The 25,925-nt window shown below is 60.8% G+C and overlaps 2 protein-coding genes across 4 annotated transcripts in view; both read left to right on the top strand.

Moving 5' to 3' along the window:
* Nucleotides 1-482: 482 nt before the first annotated feature.
* Nucleotides 483-18,249, top strand: CCDC92B (coiled-coil domain containing 92B). 3 transcript variants are annotated; one of them, XM_052804598.1, is made up of 5 exons: nt 7,426-7,512; nt 7,980-9,240; nt 9,344-10,068; nt 12,562-12,609; nt 17,611-18,249. In XM_052804598.1, the coding sequence occupies exons 3-5, from the start codon at nt 9,966-9,968 to the stop codon at nt 18,204-18,206; spliced, it is 747 nt and encodes a 248-aa protein (XP_052660558.1). In that variant the 5' UTR covers nt 7,426-7,512; nt 7,980-9,240; nt 9,344-9,965; the 3' UTR covers nt 18,207-18,249. The 3 variants fall into 3 exon arrangements, with proteins under 3 accessions (XP_052660556.1, XP_052660558.1, XP_052660557.1); XM_052804596.1 differs by lacking the exons at nt 7,980-9,240; nt 9,344-10,068 and adding an exon at nt 483-574 and having other exon boundaries at nt 7,359-7,512; XM_052804597.1 differs by having other exon boundaries at nt 7,980-10,068.
* Nucleotides 18,250-25,468: 7,219 nt separating this feature from the next.
* The window catches only part of CLUH (clustered mitochondria homolog), a 42,482-nt gene continuing 42,025 nt past the window's right edge, over nt 25,469-25,925 (top strand). Inside the window, exon 1 of the mRNA XM_052803183.1 lies at nt 25,469-25,639. Within this exon, the coding sequence (XP_052659143.1) occupies nt 25,522-25,639 (118 nt within the window). The 5' untranslated portion in view covers nt 25,469-25,521. The remainder of the gene's footprint in view (nt 25,640-25,925) is intronic.

The following is a 25,925-nucleotide window of genomic DNA, read 5'->3' on the forward strand; positions in this document are numbered from 1 at the left end:
CGGCTGCGGCCGGGCGGCTTCAGCACCGCGGACAGCGGCGGCGGAGCAGGGCCCGAGCCCCGGCCGCACCGAGAGTCCCCGGGGAGCCGAGCCCCGGCCTCGGCGGGGAGGGGGGGGGGGGGTCCGCGGGGAGCCGAGCCCCGGCCGCACCGAGAGTCCCCGGGGAGCCGAGCCCCGGCCCCGATGCGGCTCCCCCCGGGGCCAGCGGCGCCGCGTCCCTGTTGCGGCGGGGCCGCCATCCCCGGCGCTGCGGTCGGTGCCCCGGTGTCCCGCCGCGCCCCGCAGGCGCCTTGTCCTCGGCCCAGGCTCCCGGCGCGGCCCCGCTCCCCGCTCCCCGCCCGCGCCTCGCCCCGGCGGAGCTCCCCAGTTCCGGTCACGTTGCCGCCTGTTTACGGCGCGGCTGCCGGCGGGCGGCGGGGCCGGGCCGGGCCGGGCGAGGCGGGGCCGCCGCAGGCAGCGCGGGCAGCGCGGGAGCCCGGCGCGGCCCCGGCCCCGGCCCCGGCCCCGGCCCCGCCGCCGCCGCCGCCCCATGACGCCCAGCGGGCGCCCCGCGGGGCCCCGCCGCTCCCCCCAGGTAAGGGACCGGCGCTCGGCGGGGCGGGGCGCGGGGGATGGCGGCGGCGGCCCCGGGTGGGGAGCGCGGCCCCGGCGGGCGGCGGCGGCGCCCGAGGCGGCAGCGCGGAGCCGCGGGTCCCCGGCCCGGGGAAGGGATGGGGGGGCTCCTGCGCCTTGGGGGGGGTGGGGGGGCTGCGCCCCCAGAAGTTGCCTACAGCCCCTGCCGTGCCTGTTCTAGAAGTTGCTCCAGCCGGTACCTCAGCACCGAGGGCTCGCTCTTCCTCCTGCTGCAGAGCAGTTCCGAGCACGGCGCGGCTCTGCCGGTCGGCGCTGGCAGCTGCAGAGTTAAGTGTCTGGAGAAGGACTCGGCTGGGGACCAGAAAGCGGTGCTCCGAAATTCCCAAAGTGCGGGATGGCACCGCGGGGATCACCCACTTACGAGGATGATTGATTCGAAGCGTTGAGGGTGGGCCAAATTCTGCTCCTGACAGAGAGCTGAATCCATAGTTAATTCCCCCAGAGCCGGCAGGAGAAAACACGGCCTTGCTTTCAGCATCTGCAACCGAACGACAAGCTTCGGCTTTGGCTGTTAGTCAGGCAGTTGTGTTTAGAGAATTGCGAGAAAGCACAGTAATTTCTAATCAACGTTTGTACTGATTTTGTCTTTAAATAGATACGGGTAGATCATGATAGCACGTAGGACTTCGAGTGTAATCCTGCCGCTGCTGAGATCAGGGAAGGTTTCCCGCTGACTTTCCCGAGGCCAGGATTTCACCTCCAGTTTCTATTCCTGGCATTGCCACTACCTCTGTGACCTTCTGCAAGTTTCTTAGCTTCCTGCTGCCTTATTTTCCTCACATTCGTGGCGTTGTTGCAAAGTTGGTGTTCGTATTCTTTGCAATCGTAAATACTAAGCGGTATAGATTTCTAATACGTATCAGTGTTTATTCCTGCGTATGTTTTAATGCGATGGAGAGGGGGTTGCTGGTAACCACAGCAGGACAAATTATCGACCTGTTCCTGCAAACCTCATTTGTGCCCTCTGACTCCCAGTTAATTTGCCATTTATGGGGAAAATTGATTACGCGGAAAAGGGCTGGATCTCGGTGTGACGGTGTTTGTGCTGGAGTATGTGTACATGCGATACCGTATCTGCCTTTCAAATGCATCATCAGGAGCTGAGGTTTTCTCTTGGGTCAAAGTTTTGGGATTCTGATTGGCATTAAACAACAGCCATCAGTATAGTTTTGCCCTGGAAGCAAATCCTCAAACAATCTGTCTGTGCAAAGGAAATCAGCTCTTAGTAAACTTGCAACTAAATCTGTCATTGTAGCTACTTCAAGAGGCTGCTTCAGTCTTTTTGTTTTGTGAAAGAAGAATTCTGATAAATGGGGATGAAATTATGAATCTCACTGAGGTCTTCTGATAGCACTTTGAAACACCTAGCTGAGATCAGGGCTCCCAGCGTGCCTTGTCCCAAAGACTGTAGTCACATGGTGAAAAGGTAAGGAGTGAGGCAAAAAAATGTGTTTTAGAGGCGGGGGCAGGCCCCACAGGAGGGCTCAGCAGTCGAGACCATGCCCACGATCACCCAGCATGGGGAACTGCAGGGGACTGAGCCCAGCGCCGCTGCACCCCACGCCGGTGCCGTGGCCGGGCGCCAGCCCGTGGCCCGGGCTTGGCCGAGGGACCCCTCTGCCGAGGGACCGGGCAGGGGCAGTGAGCAGGGGGTGGCTGAGCATAGCAGGGAAGCTTTCTCTGCAGGGAGCAGCTCTCCGAGGCTCATTCTGGAGCGTGCTCACGTATTCCTGGTGAATATCTCCCCACGCTTGTGTTCATGGGTTGCACTTACGCGGACTCCCATGAACTGCTTGGGCTCAGCAGCCCAGAAACCTCCGCTAACTTATCCAGCTTTCACAGTCTCTCTGAGTAGATTTGCAGTTGAGGGTTAAGATATGGAAAGTGCATTTTTAAAGCTAAAGATCTGGTCCCAAGTGCTCTGCTGAGGGCTGTCCTGCAACTCCAGGGAGAGGCCTGGGAGTCCTGTGCTCCAAATCTTGGATGGTCAGCAAGGGAGCCTTGTTCCTGGAAAGCTCTCGGTGACAGAGCAGAGCCCCTTGGATGTCCAGTCTCCAAAACTGGAGACAGCCGTTCAGCCACAGCTCCCCAGGGAGAAGGGGCCAGCTCAGACTGTAGGTGTCACCTTTGAATAGGGGCAGAAATCACCGTTCAGCTGATTGCTGCCTTCTTTCCAGCTCTGTGTGTGTGTATATACACAACTGTCAGAAGCACGAGGACACAGAGCATCCTTCAAGCTAAAGAGGGCTATCACTTACCCTTGGCTTTTGTTATGGATGATGTTGTTTTCGAGAGTTCTAACCTCATACATAACTCCTCAAAGCCACAGAGTATGTGGTCACTGCGAAGGCTTCCACCACCAGTTGCTTTGGCAAGTTAGAACTAGTCTGGAAAAGAAAAGTAACAGCTACAGCAGCAAGGCAGGGATCAGAGCAGGGTCACTTCCAGCCCCAACCCTACTTGCCGCAGTACAACCATCCTTTTGGGAGCTGCGCTTGCGAGGCTGGGGTGAGGGGAGCTGGTGCTTCTTAGCATCCTTAGGAGTGACAGCCCTGGTCTCTGTGCTTTGGCTCTCGTGCCTCTGGCATAGGCTGAAGGTTCCTGCCTTGCTTCACCACATAGAAATATGGCCATCATCACTTGCCGGGTGCAGCCCTCGACGTGGGGAGCTTTGGTGTTATTAGCTGGGAGATGCGGTGGCCCTGTAAAGCGTTATTAAGTCAGCCAGCAGCAGCAGCTAATCCTTATTAACTCCCAACACCTCCCAAGTGATTGTGCTGTGTGAAATGACCAAAGGCACGCATCGAACTAAAGGCTCAAAATGCTGTTGCAATCTCCACTTGACTTCAGAAGCAATGGAGGGAAGATATCAGTTGTTGAGAGTTTGGTTCTGAAACCGTTTGGGGTAACGGGTGGACACAGCCTCAGCATGCCGTGAGTTCATCCACTGCCTTCTGGTAACATTAGAGATGCTCAAACGGCTTACAGATGCTATTGAAGCCTCAGGACTAAATTGCAGCTTCGTTAATAGCTCTTGGCTCTTGCATCATCACCTGTGACACAGAGCTGTCTAACGGCTGCGGAGCGGAACCACACGTTCCTCCCTTTGCCCATGGGGGCTGTGGGGTGGTGAAGCAGCGGCAGCCTCAGGTCGCTGCCCGCGGCCCCCTGGGCTCCCATTCCAAGGGCCCCGGGAGCCCCAGGAGAGATGTCCCCATCCCCGCTCTCCGGCAGCAGCGCAGCCATCACCAGTGATGTCCCCGTTTGCCTGTGAAGGCAGCTCCCGCCTCTGCCTGCCTCGGTGGCCTTAGTGCTGACGGGAGTTTCATGCGTGGACAAAATGAGTTGCTCTCCCCCAGACACGATACCTCTGACATTGCTGCCACAAGCTGAGAGCTGTTTCTCAAGGGAAACGGTGAAAGTCGCGTTGGACAGGCAAAGCTGATCCAAACCCGCTAAGGATTTCCCATAGCAACTTTGGAAACAGACTCATTTTTCCCCCCATACACAGGTAAATTATGCAGGCTTTTTATCTTCCAAATCAGAGACAACAAACAGATCTGAATTCCAGACTGTTTTTCTTTGGCTTTGTTTACACCTTGGTATTTATCAACTATTTATTTTTAAAGGAAAAAAAAATTCATTGCTAAAAAAGGGTAATTTCCTACTTAAAGGGAGGAGGGAAAGTTCAATGGAAAATTTGCAGCCATTTCTACTAAAGACATTTCAACTAGACAGAACAAAGTGCTTGAAAATAGCACTACATATCCCCCAGGCTTCGTCCAACCTACTTTCTGACGTTTCCCGAGAAGAGGTGCCACAACTCCCGTCAAGAAGCTGCTCCAGAGCCCAGCACATCGTGCTTTCACAGCCCCCCCGCAGCCAGGGCTGGCAGGAGGGTATATGCCGTAGTACGATTTGTACTCCTAGCCTACGGCAGATGCCAGTTAACTTCCATAGCTGTTGCACTGGCACAAGTAAATTACCCCCCCACACACCCTTTAACAAGTCCCATCATTGCCAGCTCTCATGGTACAAAGAACGAATGCCACCTCTCTTGTCTATTAATTACGGTGCCATCAGGAAAGGCTAGGTGACTTACAAGACTTAAAAATCATCACCTTGCCACTCAGAAGAATAGGAATGATTAGGATGTTAAGTCTAGAGCTAGATTTTTTTTTTTCCCCTGGTTCCACTTTAAAATGCCCAACACTGAGGGACTGCACATCCCTGGGGTTCCTAGAAATGCCTGCAGTTTCCTTGCACAGAGCATGCACACCTTACCTTCAGCTAGGCAGGACTAAGCAGGCTGAGCCAGGGCTATTTTCACTTGTATGACATTGTTCCACAGGGAAGCTTTAAGCCGGTGTAAATCATACCTCCCACAATAAGCGCCTTAAATGAGAAGCAGGATCTTTGTATCTCTTGCTTTTATGTATCACACCAGCCTTTTTCATGCTTTCCCATAGCATTCATGGGGTGAATGTTTGGAGCATTTCATTCCTTGAATAGCAGACCCATCCTAAAACTCAAAATTTCCTTATTTTGCCTCCAGAAACGGCTCCCTGGGACGTGAAAAAGCCCCAGTGACAGTCCACCATATACACCAAAGCCAGTTCCCATTACCAATATTCTTATTTTAGGCTTTATGCAGAACCTCCTCAGGCAGATGCATCCCCAGGCTGCAGACCCCGCAGCAGGAGCCCCGAGCCAGCCCTCCCCACGGGCCGGCCAGGCCAGCCTCCTCGCACAGCTTGCTCTGACCCCCTCAAGCAGGGGCAACCGCAGGAGAACACAATTTCTGTCGTTTCTACTTATTGACATGCCAGTTAGGTGTCGCAGCTGCCTCTGACCACCCTGCCTGTGCACCACCAGCATCACAAGTCGGGGTACCCACCCAGCCCCCTCCCAGCACACCCCACACCGGCTGCAGGAGAGGAACGGCAGCACCGGAGCTCCCCAAACCCTCGGCACTGGCCTGCCTCGGGGGCATCGCAACCGAGAAATCCCCCGTGGAAGCCAGGCCGATGGCTGGCTGCTGGGCTCGCAGAGGGTGCAGCAAAGCAGAGCTCCCCCCGCTCCGTGCAGCACCCCAGGAGGCAGAGCTGCACCAGCCCCTTGCAGCGGGGGGTCGTACCCCAGGAGGGAGGGGGGGGATGGCCGGGGCAGAGCCGGAGCAGAAGCAAGTGGGCTCAGCCTGGGCGGGGGGGGCGGCGTGAAGGCAGCCCCACGCTGCGCCACAGCCCCTTCTCCCCAGCCGCAGGGCATCGCCCTCCTCTCGCCCCCGCGGTGGTCTCCTGTACGTAGGGGCCGACGTTCCCCGTGGATCCCACGGCGGCCGTGGCTACACGAGCGGTGTCAGCGGAGCCGCCGAGTCGCCGACGGGAAGGGTCACGCAGGTGCCGGGCACCGCGGCCGGTGAGGGTGGGCTGGGGCTGGCGGTGGGGCGATGCCGCAGCAGCGGGGCACGGCAGGCAGCACCCCGAAGCCGTTAGTTCCCGTTAGAGCCTCGCTGGACCCCCCAACTTCATGAAATAGTAGGACCGTGGAGACCTGACTTTAAGGTTGTCACAAATCTGGGGAGGCTTTGGCAAGAACAAAGCTTTGAACTCGTGGCACTGCCAAGATTGCTTACTGTGGAATCGAGCTTAAATGCAGTTTGATTCGATTTTTGGTTGTGGGAATTATCTCAAAACGTACTACATTACCGAGCTGGGCGTGCTGTAAACAGGAGCCAAAGTGCTCACTTAGTTCCGAAGTTTCTATAGAAATAAAACTGAAGTCAGACACGGATGAAGGAAGGAATGGAAGCAGCTTCCCAGGGACAGGACGGTGCACGCCGTCCCTCAGGCTTGCTGGCACGATGTCTCCCCACCGTCACCTCGGTTTGCTGTCGCTTCCCCTCCTCCTGGGCTGGGCGCGGGGAGTAAGGACGGATTCCACATCCATACGAAACGGTATTTCCCAGGATTAAGGGTTCTTTCAGGGGTTTATTTTTATCTCCCTGGTGCAGCAGCACAGGTAGGCAGCTCGCGCAGCTGCTTTGCTGAAGCCATTAATTAACACGTGGTGATGGACCCCCCGACGCAGGCTGAGCCGCCCAGCGCAGGACTGACGGCAGCTCTTGTCTGCCAGGCGAATTACCAGGGAAGACGTTTCTTCTTCTGGAAGACAACATGACTCTCCTCGCCACGTAACACTGATCGGGTTAGACGGAGCATATTATATTTTTCATGTGTTAGATCTCTCGCTGCAGTTACTGCTTCGTAATATGTGGCTTGTCAAGTGAGAGCCAAAATCGTCTCTGGTGCAACTCCCACCTGGGGACTGCGGGGAGCAATCCTGTCCCAGATGCAATCCTGCTCAGTGATAAAACATTTCCTAGGGCCAAATTCAAAATAGAAACGAGCCGTTCCGATGCCAGGGTCCGTGCAGCAGCATTTTCTGCTCATGCAGTCTCTGAGCCTCCCAGCCCAAGCGCCGGCAGGACGGGAGCCGGCCCCGAGAGGCGCTGGGGCGGTGGGATGGCTTGGGGACCATTCCCCAGGGACCTTCTGAGCAGAGCTGTTTCACCCACAGCCACGTCTCCGTGGAAAGGGTAGATGAGAGCCGTCGCCCACCTTGCACCCGGTGGGCTCTGCCCCTCGCAAGGGCTCCGGGGACGGGGCTCACAAGCCCAGTGTGCTGCTGCATGTCTGATCACGAGCCATCTCCGCTCCCTGCAGGCCTGGACCGTGAATTTGGTTGCGATGGAGACCGTGTCCCTGGAGCACCAGATCCAGAGCGTGCAGCGGCACATCGCTTTCCTGAAGAAGGAGCAGATGGAGCTGCTCCATGACCTGCACCTGGAGATCCTCCGCTTGCAGAAGCACTGCTCAGGTGAGCGTTGGGGTGGCCGTGGCGCGTGGGAGCTGCGTGCCCACGGCGCACGTTGGGCAGGAAAGCTCCTGCTGGCACCCTGGGGCCCAGGGCCGGTCTGGCGCGGGAGCTCGTGCTGGCGTTCGGCGGGACACAGAGGAGGCGAGCACCAAGCCACAGGGGATCCTGCTCCGTGTGGGAACAGAGGATCTCCATCCCCTTCAGCCTCCCACTTCTTGCACCCCTGGCTCGGGTGCCAGCAGCCCCTCCCCAGACTGCGCTACGTGGCCGCCAAATCTGGTGTGGATCGAACTCCCTGAAATTGCTCCTCTGCGGATGGGTGGCAGCAGCTTCCTCCAGCTACAACACTGAAGAACCAGAGCGATTTTTATTCCGGGCATCAGCTGGCTGGGTGGGTGGTAAGACAGGAGGCTGTGTTGATAATCCATCATTAAAACCCCCTCCCTTTGTTTTCATGCTGTGCTCAGGGCACACTTCTGAACGAGGATTAGCCCCGGTAGCTCAGCGCTCTCCCCGGCTGCGTGCTCCTGCACCTTGCAGTAGATGGGCTGCAGTAGTCACTACCCCGAGGGATTCGCTGGTGTAAGGAAAGGGAAAAACCCAGCCTTAGCCAGCAAGATGGTCCTGCCTTTTCCTCCTGTGATCTGTGCTCACAAAGGTATTTTGATTATGAAAATGTAAAAGTAGTTCATCATTCCTCCCAGGAGCCAGTAGACTAGGGGAAAGAAAAGGGTTGAACGCTGTCGATAACGGGGCTGTATGAGACCGTGCCAAGGCCACTTTCAGAACAGGAGGAAATGTGATTTTCTTGTTTATATTTTGTTACTCTTTATTCTCTTGCACACAGAGAGGTGAAATCTGTTCCCTTCCTGCCGGCCCAGCCCAGAGCAGCCCGGCACGAGCGCCGGTGTTGGTACCCCCTTGCCGTGCTTTTCCGCTGCGGTGCTGAACGAGCACTAACGCCAGCAGCATCAGCACATCTATTCCCCCGCCCCAGGTTGCTCCCTGCTCTGGAGGGGGGGGTCCCTGCCGGGCATCCTCAGCAGCCCCTCACGCAGAGGCCGCAGCCTCCCAGCCTTTCCCAAGAGTGGGGGCTGTCACCAGGAGCCTGGCCCCTCGGGGAGGGGGCAAACAGCTCCCCAGGGTCACGGCAGCCCCTGCGGCAGCCAGCCGGGGTCTGCCCATCTCCAGTCCCCGGGAAGCACAGCCAGAAGCCTGGCGCGGGGCTCGGGGCCCTGCCCTGGCTGTGGGGTGCACGGTCACCAGCCAGCCCCCCCCCCCAACCCTGCTGCAGCAATGTCGTCCTCCCCTTCAGCCAGCCTGGCAAGAGCGACGGCTCCCAGCCTCCTGCCCGCCACTGAAACTCATTCCAACTTGTGCCATCGCTCTCATCAATAATTCAGCCGTAGCTAATTACTCCTTGTCTTGCAGCCTGTCATCCTCCCTGATTCCTGGGAAACAAAGACATCTCTGCACTGATAGAATTGTCTATTTTTCCACATCCTTTCAGAGCTTTTGCTGTTCTGTTTCATTGTTTTAATGGCTTCACCTATGGCCTCTCCAGATAGGCGAGACAGCGCAGTTCTTGTGCCTGAATCAGGCTGGGGGGTTCTGAGTCCCCAGGGGCAGAAATGAGCCCGTTGCACGGTTGGTTATTAGCAATCTCCTTCCCAGTGTGGCCAGATGACAGCACTGTCTGACCGGACAAGTCACATCCTCGTCTGCGAGGTGTGTGATTCTGCAACGCCGTTCTGCTAGGAGCGATGGGGGCAAAGCCCCTGGTTAGTTTTAAGATGACTTTGCTGATGGTTTGAATGCCATTATCTGGTAGGGCTGTTTGCACAAGGAAAGCGGAGTCGCTACGTCAGGACTTTCCCCGTCGTGGCCCTGCGGAGCTGTGCCACCTGCCCTGGAGCTGCTGTTTCAGACCCTGACTTTCGCACCATCCCCTCGGTCTCCCCGAGGCACCACCGTTGGAAATGCCCACCCTTCTGCAGAGCTCTGTTTCTCAGCTGCCACCTACTCAGCCCTGAGAAGCTCCGTCCGCCTGCAGCAGCAGCAGCAGCAGTGGCGGTTCCCAGGTGCCGGAGCCCTCGCCGAAGCAGGGAGCGACTGCTCCGAGGGGGAGCCGAGCCGGCTGTGTGCGAGGGAATCCCAGGGGGAGGCACACAGCAAGCCAGCACCTTTGGATCCGGGCTGGATCCAGCAGCAGAACAGCCGTGTTCAGAAGGGACCTTACTCAAGTCAATAAATCCCCAGGTTTGCTGCCTGTGGACCCAAGGCAGCTCCTGCTGGCTGCACCCGGTGTCCCGGGAGCCTCTGCCACCGAGCAGCGAGGGCCAGCAGCAAGAGCTGAAAGCGGGACGGAGCCTCCACGTGCTCAGCCCCCGCGAGCCCCCCGACACCCGGCAGCCTCGTGCCCTTCGCCACAGCCTGGCAGGAGGAGGGAGCAGATGCTTTGGGCAAGTACCGCAGCCCTCGCTGCGGGGCCAGGGCAGAGCCGGCCCCAGCAAACCCCCGCAGCCCAGTGTTCCCGGTCGGAGGCTTTACAGGAAGGTAACGCAGCCCAGAGCCCCGTGCTGTGATTCATTTATTGGAATGAGCCTGGCGTTACAGAGGAGAGTTGGCTTCCCTCCCATTCCCGTTTTATTTGCAAGGTATAAACACAGCAGAAATAGCAATAGATTCCTCTGACTCTTCTGTTTCTCCTTTTACTGGAAGATGAGCTCAAGCCTTGTGGCAATAATTAGCCTGCTTAGCGGTGTTAGCAGAGCGAGGGAGGGAAGGCTGGTGCCGGGAGCAGAGCGGGGTTTGGGGGGGATCCCTGCAGGCAGCGCAGTGGATAGCAAAGCTGGCCAGAGGGGCTGTGCCGACGGTCCCTCCGCACCCTCACACATCGGGGCACCGGGACGGTCCTCCCAGGCAGCAAAGGGGGAAGCCCAATGTGTTGAGAGAAGCCGTGTCTTAAATAAACCCATTTCTGGCTTGCCTGTCAGCATCTAGCCCCCCCGAGGGGCACATAGCCACCTCCAAGAGGGTCCCGGACCCTCGGGCAGCTGGGGCTGGGGGGCTCCTGCGGAGCAGACCTCTGTGTCCTAGCCCACAGCAGGGAACACAGACCAGCGTGTCCTAGCCCACGGCAGGGAATACAAACCCCTCCTCAGCCGCCTCCTGCACCAGGCAAGTTGAAGTGCATCCCCCGGCAGTGCCCCGTCCCCTGCCCTGCACAGGGGACACCCAGAGGCACCGGGGTCGAGCGGGAGAGCCGCTGGGAGCCGGCTGCAGCCGGGGCCAGCAGCTTGGCAGGTGGGATACAGAGGTGCAGAGCAGCTGGATCCGTCCCGCAGAGGCTGGGACCGCCTGAGAGCCCTGCGGGGTGCTCTCCCCTAGATTTGCCCCTCGGGGGTCGTGGGGACGGTACTGGGGCAGGTTCCCACCAGCCCCTGTGGCTCCAGCACAGAAGCTGGGACCCTGGGTTGTGCATCAACCCCGAGCCCTGCACTCGCTCAGCAGGGTGATGTCTTCTTTGGAAACGGGCAACTGCTTTAGTTTTCATTGGGAATATATCTGAGACTCCAAACCTATTATTTTAGCTTCAGAAAAATAACACAGTTGCCATTGATTTCCAATGGGGCAGTCGGGAGTGCTGAAAGCTTTCCAGAAACTGCATTACATTCTCGGTTACTTCTGCCTTCTCACTACAGATTTGTTTTCCAAGACAGACGGGCAGAGCTGCCTGAGCCAAGCGTTTCGTTTCAGAAGGATGGCAGTGATGAGGATTAGAGTCAACATGAAAGCAGATTAAAAGAAAAATGTAGGGCAAAGATTAACCATTTGAACTCATTTTCAGGGGAAAAAAGCCCCAAAACAACTGAATGCTGCTGCTGCTGCCCCTCTCCTCCTCCTCTCAGAGCTGCTGGTGCTTCGGTGGGCTGTGATGATTAATTCAAAAGAGATTGTCTGTAAAAGCGTGGAGGGTAAAGTGAACTCCAGAAAGTCCCTGAGCTCCTTCCCTTGCTGCCCTTTGTGAGCTGGTTTTGTAGCCCGGGGCTAGGCAGAGAGCAGACAGAGTGCAGGCAGCGTGTCAAGGCTGAGCAGGCGGGCAGGGGGTCATGCGATGGGCTTCATCCCCGCAGGACGCTGCCCTCGCTGCTGCTCCCGAGTGCAGCGTGGGCATGGGGCAGCTCTGCCTGCGGCCGCCTGCACCCGGACCCCGGACCCGCAGCACTGTCACCCGGTCCTGGGCCCACGGCAGCGGGAGATGGGACAGTCGCAGGGACACTTTGCGGTGCCCGAGGTCTGCACCCCGTGTCCTGCGGCGGGACGTCTGTATCCAGCAGCCCTGAGGAGCCTCCCTCGGGAGGCTGGGGCCGCATCCTGCAAACAGCAGCTCCTCTCCAGCGCTGCCACCGCCTTGCCCCCCCCTCCGCCCCGGGAGATACCTGCAGCACCCGGGCTGCTCTCGGTGGCAGGCTGAGAGGGGATTTTGAAGCTACATGTTGCCCCCGGAGCAGGGCAGCATCCTTCTGCGGGCACATCATGCAGGGACGAGGCCGTCCCGCTTGCGTCACGTGCAGAGGCAGAGATCAGCCTGGAAGCAGTAAATTATTAAATACTCCGGGTAGCAGCTTACACTTTGGTCTATTTTCAGTCCATTGCTCTGCTCTTTGTCCTGATTTAAAGCACCAAAAATGGTTCAGCAACTCTCTTAGAAAAAGAAAAGGCATCGCCGGAGAAACGGAGCCTCCCGCTCCGCCGTGGGGCAGGACCTGCAGACACTGCCTTGGCCACGTCGCAGGGGCAAGCGCTGTGGCAGATGCCAGATCCCAAGGCTGCTTAATAATGTATAAATTGCCAGAATCATCTATTTTTGGCTCAGCCTGTGGCTGGTGCTCGGAGATGGCTACGCTCACGCCGCGGGCTGGGCAGAGGCAGCACGCTGGTGATTGCCAGTGCGCGGGCAGCCCCGGCGGGGAGCAGGGGGAGACACAGGGAGCGTGTGGGACGGGTGGGATGCTCCTTCTCAGTCCTGTTTGATTTCTCTTCCAGAGCTTACCCATGACCTGGAAATAAAAGAGCTGGAAGCCCGCCAGCAAGGTAAGAGCACAGGTTTGTGCACAAGATAAGATAAGGGCAAGTGGGGGGGGGGGGGGAGGGGGGGGGACCCAAAGAGCCTGCGGCCGGAGGGGGCCCATCAGGACCGCCCAGGGAGGGGACATGGACCTTCTCTGCATGGGACAGTTGGTCTGAGGGCAGGGCTGCAGCTGGGAAGTCAGGGTGCGCATTCACAGGCTGTTGGCAGCCCTGTTAAATGCCTGGGCAGCCACCCAGGAAGGTTTTGCATGGGAAAGCCAGCATCCCGAGGTTGGCTTTGCTAATGCCCTGACACAGACCCCCCCCCCCGGGAGCAGCTCAGAGAACCCCAGGGCGGGACTCAAAGCCTGCAAACCCTTCAGCCTCAGGGAAAAGCCAACAAGGACATTATCAGCCCCTCCCTCCAGCTCCACTCACCGATTGCAATCCAGATGCTGATTCAGAAAATCTCCCAGCACTCTTGGTTCATTAAACAGTCAGATTTGCCTGCAAAATAATCTTTCATATTCCAAAATAAGGGGGAGAAATGTCCTGGTGTATGAAAATGTCTGCAAGCTCCAGGCACCGTCCCAGGCCTGGAACGAGCAGCAGAGAGCTGCCCGAAAGGCATTTCGCAATGCCCTTCTCCAGCCCAAAGGCAGCCTCATCCACCCGGGACAGGCAGATAGGACTGGGGGTAACTGGAAACCCGTGGGCAATTCCCGCATCGCGAGGCCGTCAGGGGCAGGACATCTCCTGCCAGACCGGCATGGCACAGGGCTCTGGCGTCTCTCGGTGCTGGCAAACATCACGCCGGCCCCTGCGACCTGATGGCCGAGGGCAGGTTTTCAAACAAAAGCCTGTGCTGAGGGACACAGGAGCGGGGAGCTGGTGCTGAGCTCGCCCTGATTCCGGCTCCTCTCCTCCAGCAACGAGTGCCCAGGTGGGCAGGGGGCCTGGCTGCGGGCTGCGCTGGGCACTGCTCCCCTCCTTCCTGAGCATCCCTCTGCCGTAGCCCCCCATCCGGAGTCAGATGCTGCCGGTCCCCACGTCTCGCACACACACACACGCACCCGCAGCCCTGAGCTGCGGAGCAGAGTCCGGCCAGCCTGGCGCCTGAGCGGGCTGCGTTGGGCAACTCTCCGGGCGGTGGACTCTGGCCGGTGGGGCCCACGGGCAGGAGCCGGGTGCTCTCCGGATGATGTGCCCAGCTCATCCACCCTTCCCGGGCGGCTGCCGTCCCCTTGCCGGCAGGGCTGCGGTGCCCCAGGGTTCCCACCGCCATGGCCCCGCTCCATCCACAGCCCGGCAGGGAGGGGGTGCGTGTTGGTGTCCCCGCGGTGTCCCTCTGGGCTCCATCCTGCCTGGCCTTGCCTCTGTCCCAAGGTGCCACAGGCTGAGAGCACCCTCACCACGCTGCTCCCACGGGTCACCAAATGCCACCGCACAGCTCCAGGTGACGCGTCCCCGTCCCCAAGAGCACCCAGGTCAGGCAGGGGCAGGCAGCGCTGCCTGGGTGCCCGTGGCCAGCAGAGGATGCTCTATGAGAAGCCCGGCTCCTCTTCCTCCTCCGTCCCAGGGATGAAGCTGAAACTTGTCCCTGGCACTGCCTGGGCACAGTCCCTGGCACCGAGCTCCAGCCTGCGCTTTGTCCTCAGAGCCGGGGCTGGCGGTGGCGGGGCGGGCGGCAGGGCTGCTCTCACCGGGGCTGGCGCGGTTCACTCGGTGCCGGAGCTGGCTCCAGGGGGATTTGGTGCTCCCAGCCCCGGGGACCATCCCCAGGAGGGGGATGCGCAGCGGGTGATGCACACCCAGCCCCTCTCAGCCCACCCCAGCCTCCAGCAGACCCCCGTTCCCACCTCGCCTCCCTCCTCCCGCTGAGCCCGGGGTCCCTTCCCCACACGGGTGGGCTCGCTGCTCGCGGGGGGGGCCTGGCGTCCAGCCCGCCAGGTGCCATCGGTGTGTCACAGACCGTAATGTGCAGTGAGTCCCACCCACAGGTCTCTGCCCATCCTTCGGCCTTTTAATAGCTTACAAAGAGTATGATCACATTTGCCACGTTTATGGGGCAACCACCTAATTTAAGATGCCATCATATGATTGCTTTTCAAATGCCACTCGTAATAATTACTGCGTGCAACTGCCTCCCTTAAGATCTCATTAGAAAGCATTTTTCCTCCGCAGAAGACACTTAGGAGCTGAGGCTATAAAGCTGTTGCAAATCGTATCGTAAAAAGCAGAGATTATTGCAGACAACGGCAGCAGGCCTGGGCAGGCAGGGCTGAGCGCAGGCGGGTGCCAGCCTCGGCGGGGAGCGTTCGCTCCCCTCCCTGCGCCCCACCAAGGGCTGGGTGCAGGAGCTTGCAGCCAGGGCTGCCAGGGGCAGGAGTCCAGCTGCGGGCAGGGAGGGTGCACCAGGGCGGTCCGGCCCCCCAGTGCCCCTGTGCCGGGCTCACGGCATGGCCGCACAGCCCGGCCCTCCCGCTGCCCGCCGAGCTCGGCTCCTTCACCGCAAGGGTGCAAGTCCCCCGCGCCGGCTGCTCCGGCTGCCACCTCGCACCCGCAGGTGGGACGTGCCCCCCTCCCCGGGCGGCCCCCGTTCCCCAAACACCTCCCGGGGCTGAGCGCGGGGAATGCAGCTGGTCACGAGCTGCAGCAGCCGCAAGTGGAAATCTGCGCCTGGGCCAGGTCCCCGGGGTCCCGTGAGAGCCCCGCGCGAGCAGCATGCCTTTCCTTTTGGAGGTGATAACGCTTTTTGGCCGAGGACAGGAGCACTTTGAGCCACTGGCCCCCCACTACCCCCCAGCGGGGGGACACAGAGTGCAGAGGGGAGGTGAAACCCAGCTGCCACCAACACTCCAGTCTCCTCCTTCCCATTTTGGAGCATCCTTCCTAGTGCGTCACCTTCAAGACAGTTTCGCTGTCCCAAGTTCAAGGCCACCACCAGCAGAGGACCGCAAGCCCCCAGGAGCCCCCCAGGGCACAGGGCTCCCGGCCGTGCCAGCCTGCAGGAGCATTTGCTCAGGGGGGATGCTCGGGCCAGCCCTGTCCCTTTGGGGTGCGGGGGTACCTTCCCTGGTGCACAGAAGTAGATCCCCATGGACCCACACGTGGCCATGGGGCAGAGCCTGGGTGCCCTTGTACAGGGACACTTTCAGTGGGCCAGTGTGTTTCCACGGCGGATCGAAGGGTGCCTGGAGGAAAGGAGACGGTCACCGTGAAATGAAGCGCTGCGGCTGCAATGCTTCCCCTCCACCCCTCGCCTCCTCCAGCCTTTCAAGGGCATTAGGCAGAAGGGATTGGGGAAAGGCAAAGTTTTGTTATCCAAATTGCCCTACAGGTGTTTACTCAACGCAGTCTCTTGATGCCACCATGGCAGGTGGGATGGAGGAAGGAAGGAAGGAAAGATAGATGGATGGATGGTGGGATGGATGTCAGGCAGGTGTTATCCTCCTGCAGGCAGGTGGAAGAGAGCCCATGCAGACTGGCCGGAGCAGCGCAGGGTGTGCAGGAGCAGCGTGCAGGGCCCCACGTGAAGTCACACTTTTTCGGGTGCCTGTGCTGTGACTCAGAAGGGCCGGGGCAGGGAGGGCATCCGTCACCCGCCGAGGCGTGGAAAGGGCAGGGAGGGCGGTGGGAGCCATGGGGAACCTGCCGCTTGACACGGTGCCTCTGTTTTAACACGTCCTGTCCGTGCCCGGTCGCTGGCAGGCAGCTGCTGGCAGGAGCAGAAAGATGAACAGGTCAGGCATTAGAAACCAGAGGTGCCGGTGTGGTGAGCGCACAGCAGCCGAGGAGGGCTGGCTGCCCGGCCCTCCTGCCCCCCAGGACGGGCTCCCCCTGAGCCCACTCCTCCCTCCCGGAGTGGAGGTTCCTTCCCTGCCGAGCACAGCCTGAGTCCCGGGGCTGGAGGTCGACCAGCCCTCCCAAGTTGGGCTGATGGTTTCACTGTGGCTGTTTCCTTTTCTCTCCCAGCCCGTATGCTCCCCCGCGCCCTCTGCATACGCTCGAAGTCACTTTTAGGGCGAAAAACGAGTTACCTAGGGAAATTTTAAAACTGCGGCACGAGGCTGCAGCGAGGCAGAGGCGTCAGGTTCCACGGCAACGGCGTCCTCCACCGAAACTGCCTGTGCTGTCACCCCCGCCGCGTTTGGGTGTCACGCATCGCACCGTGCCCGCAGCACCACGGCTCCGGGTGTTTGGGGGTTCCCGTGCCTGCCCGCCCTGTCTGGGGAAAGGCTCAGGCGGCTCACGGCGCGTTTGGGAGCCCCAGCCCCAAAAAGCACCCAAGCAGCCTTGATGGCACTTGCTGGGCCAGTGGCCGCGTCCCCCCTGCCCTCGCAGCCATGTCAGGAGCGTGTGGGGACCTGCCGGGGGCGGCGGGCTGAGCCCCTGCTGCCTCCCCCCCCCGACCCCCTTCTGTGCTGTTCTGGTTTCAGCTGGGATAGAGTTAATTGTGATCCTAGTAGGTGGTACAGTGCTATGTTTTGAGTTCAGTATGCGAAGAATGTTGATAACACTGATGTTTTCAGTTGTTGCTCAGTAGTGTTTAGTCTAAAGTCAAGGATTTTTCAGCTTCTTATGCCCAGCCAGCGAGAAAGCTGGAGGGGCACAAGAGGTTGGCACAGGACACAGCCAGGGCACCTGACCCAAACTGGCCAACGGGGTATTCCATACCATGGGACGCCACATCTAGTGTATAAACTGGGGGGAGTGGGGGTGGGGGATCGCCACTCGGGGACTAGCTGGGCGTCGGTCGGCGGGTGCTGAGCAATTGCACTGCGCATCGTTTGTACGTTCCAATCGTTTTATTAGTGCTGTTGTCATTTTATTAGTGTTATCATTATTAGTTTCTTCTTTTCTGTTCTATTAAAGCGTTCTTATCTCAACCCAGGAGTTTTACTTCGTTTCCCGATTTTCTCCCCCATCCCACTGGGTGGTGGCGGGGGTGGGGAGCGAGCGAGCTTAGCGCGGTGCTTAGCTGCTGGCTGGGGTTAAACCGCGACGTGTGCCTTGCCCCCGCAGATGTGCTGGACCGGGAGCTGGAGGAGAAGTGCCGGGTGATGGAGGCTCGGCTGCAGGAGAAGGAGAAGGACAACCTGGAGCTGCGCAAGGAGCTGCAGCACAAGGAGACGCTGGTGGCCGCGCTGCGCTCCAGCCTCCGCAGCAAGGAGCGCCGGTTCCTGGAGGAGCTGAAGCGGCGGAGCCACCGCGTCACCATCCTCGACACCGAGCTGCAGAAGCAGACCGAGGCGGCCGCCTACCTCTCCCTCCAGCTCCACGCCACCGCCCAGCGCCTGCCGGGCCCCCGGCCCCCCGAGCAGCCCCCCGCCGCCCCCCCGCCCGAGGGCAGGCCCCGGCGCCGCGGCCACAGGGCGCACCCCCGGCCCCCCCGGCCGCCCCGGCCCCGGGACCCGGCGCGGGAGGAGCACGACGCCATGCCCGACCCGGCCCTCTTCCTCTACACGGCGCGGCCGGAGCCCCCCGCCGCCACCCCCCGGGCGCAGCGAACCCCCCGGCAGCCCGGGCGGGAGCCGGCGGCCGGGGCCGGGCCGGCCGAGGGCGAGCCCGGCAAGAGGCAGGGCTCCGGCCCCCGCGGAGCCCCCCGGGCCCGGGAGTAGGGGGGGGGGGGGGGGGCGGCCCGACCCGACCCCCCCGGCCGGGAAGGCCCGAGCCCAGCGGCGCCGGGGTGGGCACCGGCCGGGGTTGCTCCCCCCCCCCCCCCGTCCCCTCGGAGGGGAAGGGGCACCGGCAAGCGGGCGCCCTGCTCGCCCCTCCTGCCGGCGGGCGGGATCCCCCCCCCACCCGTCGCTTCGCAGCCCGCCGCTTCGGGGGGGGTGCGAGCCGGGGGTGCCGGCAGGCAACCCGGGGGGGGCATCCGTGGAGGCGTGGGGAAACGGCTGAGCACCTGTCCGGAGCGTGCGGGGAGAGAGAGAGAGAGAAGGAAAGGGGGAGAGAAAAAGCAAGAAAACCAGCGTTTCTGCCATGAGATCTTCCTGCAGCTGTTGCCCCTCGGAGCGGACGCCGGGTGCGTTTTCCCCGGCCGGGGTGCCGGCGGGCCGGTGTGCAGCGACAAGCGACGGGCTGTGCGGCACACGGCTCGGCACCGCAGGATGAGCTCGGCCGGGCCTCCGGCCCTGGGCATCGCCGGCACCGCGGCTGGGATGGGCCGGAGAGGGTCCCAGACATCACCGGGAAGGTCCGCCGGGATGTAGGCGGCTGAACGACAGTCGCTCCCGTGGGTGCCGGAGGGATCCCCCCTCCGTGGGGACGGCGCAGCCGTGACAGCCGGGTCCCAGACCCTCGCTCCCCCGCGCAGCAGTTCGGCTGTCTCTTAACACGGATTTCCCCCGCGTTACATTTACACGCAGGACTTGGACAAGGCGGCTGGATGTGAGCAGCGAGCGCCAGCCCTGCCGGACACCCCATGCGGCCCCTCGCCCGCCGCAGCCTCGCTCCGCGTGCCGCAGCCTCGCTCCGCATGCTGCTGGAGCAGGGCCGCGACTTGCTTCCCCCGCGCCAGGCAGGTCTCGTCTCGGCACCAGCATTTCGGTTCTCAGTCGCATCCACAGCCAGATCCGGCTTTGTCGCAGACGACTGAGCAGCCCTCCAGTCCGTCCCCACCGCCTCCGTACAGCACGCAGCCTTTGCCCCGCCAGGGCAGCCTTGCCCGGTCTCCAAACCAAACCGTCGGCTTTATACATCCAGTCCCTGGATGTGGTGAAACAGCAGAAACCGGGAGAGGAGAGGAGGGCTCCGGCGGCTGGGCAGGGCGAAGGTCTCGCTGCTCGGGCACCGGTGGGACCTGCGCTGCTCCGGGCAATACCGAGGGGTGGGTTTCGCCCCGGTGGTTTGGCTGCCAGCCCTGGCTGGCCTGGCCGCGCAGGCATGCTGGCCTGGCGATGCCCACCCGGGAGCCCCGGCCCCTGCCCGCAGCCAGTGCCCTGCCCGGCTGCGTGGGCAGCAGCCTCCCGCGGGACCCCCGCTGTCTCTGCGGCTGGCGCGGGCAGGAGGAAGCCGCGGGCTGCGATCGGACCCCATTTCCTTCCAGTTCAGTTTGAAACCTCTTCAAAAATGTCGCCCTTGTAGACCAGTCGGGCTTAGCCTGCCCGAGCTCACCCGCAGCGTGCCCATGCAGTCAGAGGTGTCTATTTTTGTAGTTCAATATTTATATACTATATTAAAATGCTTTTACGAGATTCTCAGCAACAGTCCCTAGGCCAGCTCTTTGGTAAAAACAAACCCCTAAGTGTACGAGCGGCACTAGCAGGACAGAAATTAGCAGCTTTTGTACCTTTTCTTTGGCTGTGATGTGAATAGTCAGGCTTCGGAGGGCATAAGAACCTTCCTGCTCCCCCAGGGCACCCTCGAGGGTTGGGGTCCCCACTCCCCAGCTGCTACCATGGTCTGTAACGCACCCCTGAGTTTGGGAAGAAGCCCAGCAAAGCCACACCTGGGTAGGTCCCCCCTGGCAGGGGCCCAGGGAGCAGACGCCTTGGCTGAAGCCCTGCAGAGGTGTGCAGCTCCTAGGGGCGAAGGCAAGGCTCTAGCAGGAAATCTTTGCAACCCTTGATGCATCCGGAGCCCCCACCAGCTCCCGCCTGCCCTCCCCGACTGTCACCCCCGGCGGAAGGCTGCAAAGAGCCAGGGCAGGGTGCTCGCATGCCCTGGCTGTGAAGCTGCAAAGCGTCGCACGCCCAGACTGCCTTCCCAAGGCAGGTGGGGGTGCAGAGGCAGCGTGGGGTGCGTTGGTAACGCCCAGCTGGGTTATGAGCATGTGGGTACAGTTGCACAAAGGAGAAAAGCCCTGAGTCCGGCTCTTGGTAAGGCTGCGGGATGCTTCCCACCTGTTTCCCATTACAAAGTGATTTTAAGGCAGGCTGTCCCCATGTCCCAGCTCTGGGGTGAGCAGGGTGTGCTTGGGGCCCTGCTGTTGCCCACCCCACGGAGGCAGAGCGGGGCAGCAGAGGGGCAGTTTGTGCTGCATTGCACAAGCAGCACCCGGGGGTGCAGCATCGTGGCCACCCGGTTCCCGGTGGTGTCACGCGGGTGAGGTGCCATTTGGCCTTTGGAAATTGCCGTTTCTCTCAGGTTCAGAGAGGTTCTGCTGAGGATTTGTCTCTAGTCTCTTTTAACATGGAAGAGGGTAATATGTGTCCCTGCGCTGCTTGGCTGTTCCTTTAGCTGTGGTGTGCACAGCTGCTTTCCCCTCTCCTTCCTAGACAATCCTGATAGACAGAGTATGTTGCATTTTTATTATAAAATCCTTGTTAAGATCGCGGTGTTCATGACTGACCTGAGCATTGAAAAGGGGAGGGAGAGGTATGATCCTTCTTCTGTGTAAATACCTTCCTAGCAATCATCATTTTTAGTGCCTAGTATGTAAATGGAGCAACCCTGTCTGAGCTGCAGGATCCTTTCCCCTTTGCCACTAATTAGCAGCTTGCTCAAGGAGTTGATCTCATTTCCAGTCCCCCGATTGCTTCTCCTTCCTCCCGGTGCTCCCCGGTGCTTGCGGGCAGCTGGGCAGGCCCTGAGCCCCGCAGCCCTTGGACGTGCAGGCAGAGCTGCCTACAGCGAGGGGGGCTTGTTTCCCAAAGGGACGGAGAGGGAGCACCCCAGTTCCCTGCTTCATGCCAATGTAACGTGCTTGGAAATGAGTCGTCAGGGCGAGCCCTGCGCTTTTTCCCTGGGCACCCTTGCCTCGGAGCAGGAAGGATCAGCTCCTGTGTGCTGTACCTGCTTCAGTCACTGCTGCTTTTCTTGGGGGGGGGGGGGGGGGGAGCTCTAGAGATACTATATATACACTTATATATATATATACATACATGCACTTGTTTTGAAGGGAAAACACTGTATGATTGTAATAGAAATGATGTTGAGATAAATTATTTTAATCTTTGTATTTATATAAAATGATCAAAGAGATCAAAATGATCAAAAAAAAAAAGAACAAAAAGACAGCGTTCCTGTTTTTTAATGAGTAGGCTGCTGTTAGCCACAGCGAGCCCCAGGGAGCAGCGGGAGCCCGGGCAGTGCCTGCCCTCCTCTCCCTGGGCGGGGGGCTCTTACAGACCCCCCAGTCTTGGACTGTAAGTTAGCCCTTAGCCTGTAAGGTGTAACAGGGATCTGTAGGTGCATTTAGTCAGTGCTGCTGGACTCCTTGGGAGTCCAAAGGCTGCACACAGCTTCGACCTGCGCCGTATACCTGACGCACATAGATGGAGGAGTGTAACCGCTGACACCTATGTGCTTTGTATGGAACAAGCGATGTTTAATGTTGACTCGTAAAGCTTAATGGTTAGACTGGAAATGGATGCATAGCAATAACGCTCGGTTGTTAAAACAATGTCTTATGTGTATAAACCACAATGTGCTGAGAGCTTTCTGCGTACAGACTAACAGCCGGGCACCTCTCCCTGCACCCCCGCTTTCGTTCTGCAGCTCTGCAGGGCTCATGGATTTGATGTGTTGGGCTTGCTAATCTCTCTTTTCCTTGTTGTTATTATTTTTCCTAATGCTCTCTGAGAAAGAGATATCTCAAATTGTGCAGCCTTGCAGCAGGCGCGGGGCGAGCAGTGGGTAGGGAGGGAGATGTGCCCACTCCACTTGCTGCTGCTGTGCCCATGCTGGTGCCGCTGACTCGGTGCATGCTCCCCTGGACTTATTTTAACCCTGGGCAGACCGGTCGGGAAGTTCTCCCTCTTGACCCTGTTAATTAAAAAGCCATATTTTCTGAATGTGTTTGCTGGGGCTAATCTAAGTGATCCCGGCTGTGTCCCTCCCGTCCCCGCTGTGAGGGTGCCATTGCGAGGGCCTGAAAACCCCCTCGGGAGGCTGCACCACCTTCCCCGCTGCTGCACAGCACCGTGCAGCGTCCTGTCCGTGGCGGGGCCTCATCCTGCTGCCTTGGGGAAGCTTTGCCTGAGGCAGAGCCCAAGGCTTTCTGGAAACCACCTTAATGCAAGCAAGGTTAGGCACAGGGCACAGCTGATGGGTGTTACACAGGGGCAGCCGCTGTGGTGGGGCTGAGGGCTGGTCTGTTCTGGATACCCAGGAAAGCTGGTAGTGATGCAGCAAGAAATGTCCTGCCTGAAGTGGCTGGAGAGCTGGAGCCAGCAGTGGTCAGGGATTGCTCTGCTCTGCGCAGTGCATCTCCGTGCACGAGTTCCCCAAAATAAGCTCCCGGGAGGCAGAGGACTGGCAGGACTGCAGCGCTGCCCGGCTGGCTCTCCCCACCGGGAAGGTACGTCAGCAGCACGCCAGTGGACTTTCATTTTCGGGACCTAGGTGAGCGTTTTGGGGTCCTCGTGCAGCCTCGTGAACTGGCTCCTGCTGCTCCGGTGAAGCCGCAGCATCCTGCCCTTCTCCAGGAACGCCAGCCCTCGCTTCCCAGCGGCCCCGACAAGCCAGTCTCGCTGTAGTGACGCCACGGCTGCCTCGGTGCACGTCTGTTCTTGTCACCCTCTTGCACTGTCGGTGCCTGGCTGCCAAGTCCTACGGGGAACGCGATAGGAGGGGAGAGAAAACTCCCTTATATCCGTAGGTTGCCTCACGCTGTGGATAAGATCAGCAATGCCGGTGTGCCGGGCTGGGTGAGCAAGAGAAACCTGGGATCACCGAGCACGGCAGCCATGGAGGATCCCGCCGGACGACACGGCCTGTGAAAGCACAAAGATAAAAGTGCTGTGTCTCCTCGCTGCTTAAAGCTGCCCTTTGCTCCCCAAGGCCAGGTTTCCGCCTCTGCCTCCTCTCTGCCAGCGCTGCCCGAGGGCTGGCCCTGCAGTGACGCTGCTGTCCCAGCTCCCCGCTGCAGCCGTGCGAAGGGCCGGCGCCTGTGGGCAGGGGGACGCGGAGCGTGACGCTTGGTCGCTGTCACCATATCGGATCCCTTCATTGCACCCTCCCTCCCCTCACGCCTTCGGGCAGGAACAGGGTTGAGGAGCTGCCTGTGTGAGAGGTGCACCCAACGCAAACCCAAGTGGCGCCTGCTCCTCCTTGGGATGTGGTGATGCCTCCTGCCTCTTTCCTATAGATTTCACTGACCTTGTGGCTTCCCCAAAAGATGCCCTATCCCGTCATTGCGATTATAGCAGGAATGAGACTATCAGGCCATGGGAATCCCTCAAATCTTTGTATGTCTCAAAAACCAGACCCTTTTGCCCCCAGGGGACGTGGGTAAGGTGCTGAGCCACAGCCCCTTGGGCCTGCAGGGAGGAACACCGTCTGTATTTGCCCGGGTGCTTCAAGGTCACACACAAGGTCGCTGTCATCCCAGTCCTTGCCAGGGCTGTAACAGGCCTCCTCAGGTGGGGACATCACCTCTGCCTGGCCAGAGCTGTGCTCGGGACCCCAGGGAGGGCTCTGGCAGAGGGACGGGGAGGGAAGCACCCCCGGGTACAGCTCCCCTGGTCCCAGAGCAGCTGCGGTTTCACCGGAGCAAAAATATTCTCCTTGGCTGAGTTTGCGAAGCTCAGCTGAGAACAATAAAAGCCTGTGCCTCGTGCTGGGGAGAGCCATGGCGGTGGGACAGATGCCAAAGGTTTGACACTGCTCTGCTTTATTTGAATGTTCATTTTACTACATGACACCATTATTCGCCAGGACAATGTTAATGTCGACTTCGCTTTTTAACCAAGTGCTTTTCAAAATGTGTTAATAATACCCGGAGACTAGAGTATGGAGCTGTACTTTAGGAGTCATTGTAATATACCTTTTTCTTAATAAAGAGATTGAAATCTGCAAAGGGTTGTACTGTCCTGCCCCAGCACCTCCAGCCGCAAACCACGAACATCTCTGCCTCTGTCCCCAGGACCGACGAGCCCCTCCACAACTCTGGGGAGACCTTCCAGTCCTTAACGGGGGCCTACAGGAAAGCTGGGGAGGGACTCTTTATCAGGGAGTGTCGTGATGAGATGAGGGGTAACCGTTTTAGACTGAAAGAGCTTAGATTAGGTATTAGGAAGCAATGCTTCACCGTGAGGGCGGTGTGAGGCACCGGAGCAGGTTGCCCAGAGAGGCTGTGGATGCCCCATCCCTGGGAGCGTTCGAGGCCAGGCTGGAGGGGGCTTCGAGCCTGGAAGGTGACGCTGCCCACGGAGGGGGCCTGGACCCCGATGACCTTTACGGTCCCTTCCGACCCAAACCATTCTACCCTCTGCTCTACGAAGAGCTGGGCCGCGCAGGGCCGGCCGGACCCCGCGCCCACCCGCGGAGCCGGGTCCGCGCTCCGTCCCTCTGTCCCAGAGCGAGGGGTGCACGGCCGCGTCCCAGCTCCGGCGAGGCTGCGGGCAGCCCCCCCCCGCACCCCTCCACCCGCAACCCGGCCTGCCCCCGAGCCCCCACTTTAGGGAAGAAGGCTGCTTTTCGAAGTTTCTGTCCGCGTTTACCGGCTCCCCGCCGCCCTGGGGAACACCCCGCGGGGCCGGGGCCGGTCCCCGGAGCTCCGGCGGGAGCAGGAGCAGACATGGCCGTGCGTGGGCTCCCCGGGGCAGGCCGGGTGCTGTCACCCCCCCCCCCCCCCATCTCCGGGCGCGGCCCGCCCGGCCGGCGACCTTGCGGCCTCCGGGAAGGTCGCACGCAGCCGGGCGGGAGCGAGCGGCTGCGGCAGCCGGTGACCTTCACCGGGGCCTCCCGGGGCCGCCTCCCGCCACCCCGCTCCCCTCCGCCTGGCGCCGGGCCGAACCGGCAGCCTGGCCCCGCTGCCCCACATGGCGGCGCCCACGACGCAGCCCCGTCCCGGGTGCGGCGGCGGCGGCGGCCGGGAGGGGCGGTTCGCGCGGCGCTGCCGCTTTAAGGCGTTGCCGCCGGGCGCGGAGGTTGGTCCCGGGCGGCGCGCCGTAGCGGCGCGCGGGGTCGCGGCACCACGTGGGGCCGGAGCGGCGCTGTCCTTCGCGGCGGGCGGGCGGGCGGGCGCGGGGCTCGGCGTCGGCCCCCATGGTCATTAAAGCGGACGAGATGCCGCCGGCCGCTGTGCCGGCCGCCGCGCAGGGCGGCGAGCAGCAGGAGCCGGGTCCCCGCGGCAGGAGGCCGGCGGAGACGCAGCAGCGCCCCGGTAAGGGAGGAGAGGGGGGGGGCGCTGGGGCCGGGCCCTGCGGCGGGAGAGCGGGCCGGGCCTGGCGGGGCCGGGGTGCCCGACCCCGGCGGGGCAGTGCCCACCGCCCCCTTATCGGTACCGGGGGTGCCCGGGGCCCGCTAGGGAGATCGCGGAGGGGCCGGGGGGGGGGGGGGGGGGGGGAGCGGGCGCGGGAGCGGGGACCGGGGCCGCGGCGGGGACCGGTTCTGCCAACTTCGGCTGCTCGTCCCGCCCGGGGAGACCCCGGCGGAGCGGCCCGGGCTCG

The sequence above is a fragment of the Harpia harpyja genome, chromosome 12 (assembly GCF_026419915.1).
Source record: "Harpia harpyja isolate bHarHar1 chromosome 12, bHarHar1 primary haplotype, whole genome shotgun sequence".
Lineage (NCBI taxonomy): Eukaryota > Metazoa > Chordata > Aves > Accipitriformes > Accipitridae > Harpia > Harpia harpyja.

Excerpts from the sequence above, each read along its gene's own strand:
- CCDC92B (XM_052804596.1), top strand. The coding sequence starts at position 530 with ATGACGCCCAGCGGGCGCCCCGCGGGGCCCCGCCGCTCCCCCCAG. Across the intron at positions 575-7,358 it reads GGCCCCGCCGCTCCCCCCAG|GCCTGGACCGTGAATTTGGT; the intron begins GTAAGGGACCGG and ends CGCTCCCTGCAG. Across the intron at positions 12,610-17,610 it reads GCTGGAAGCCCGCCAGCAAG|ATGTGCTGGACCGGGAGCTG; the intron begins GTAAGAGCACAG and ends TTGCCCCCGCAG.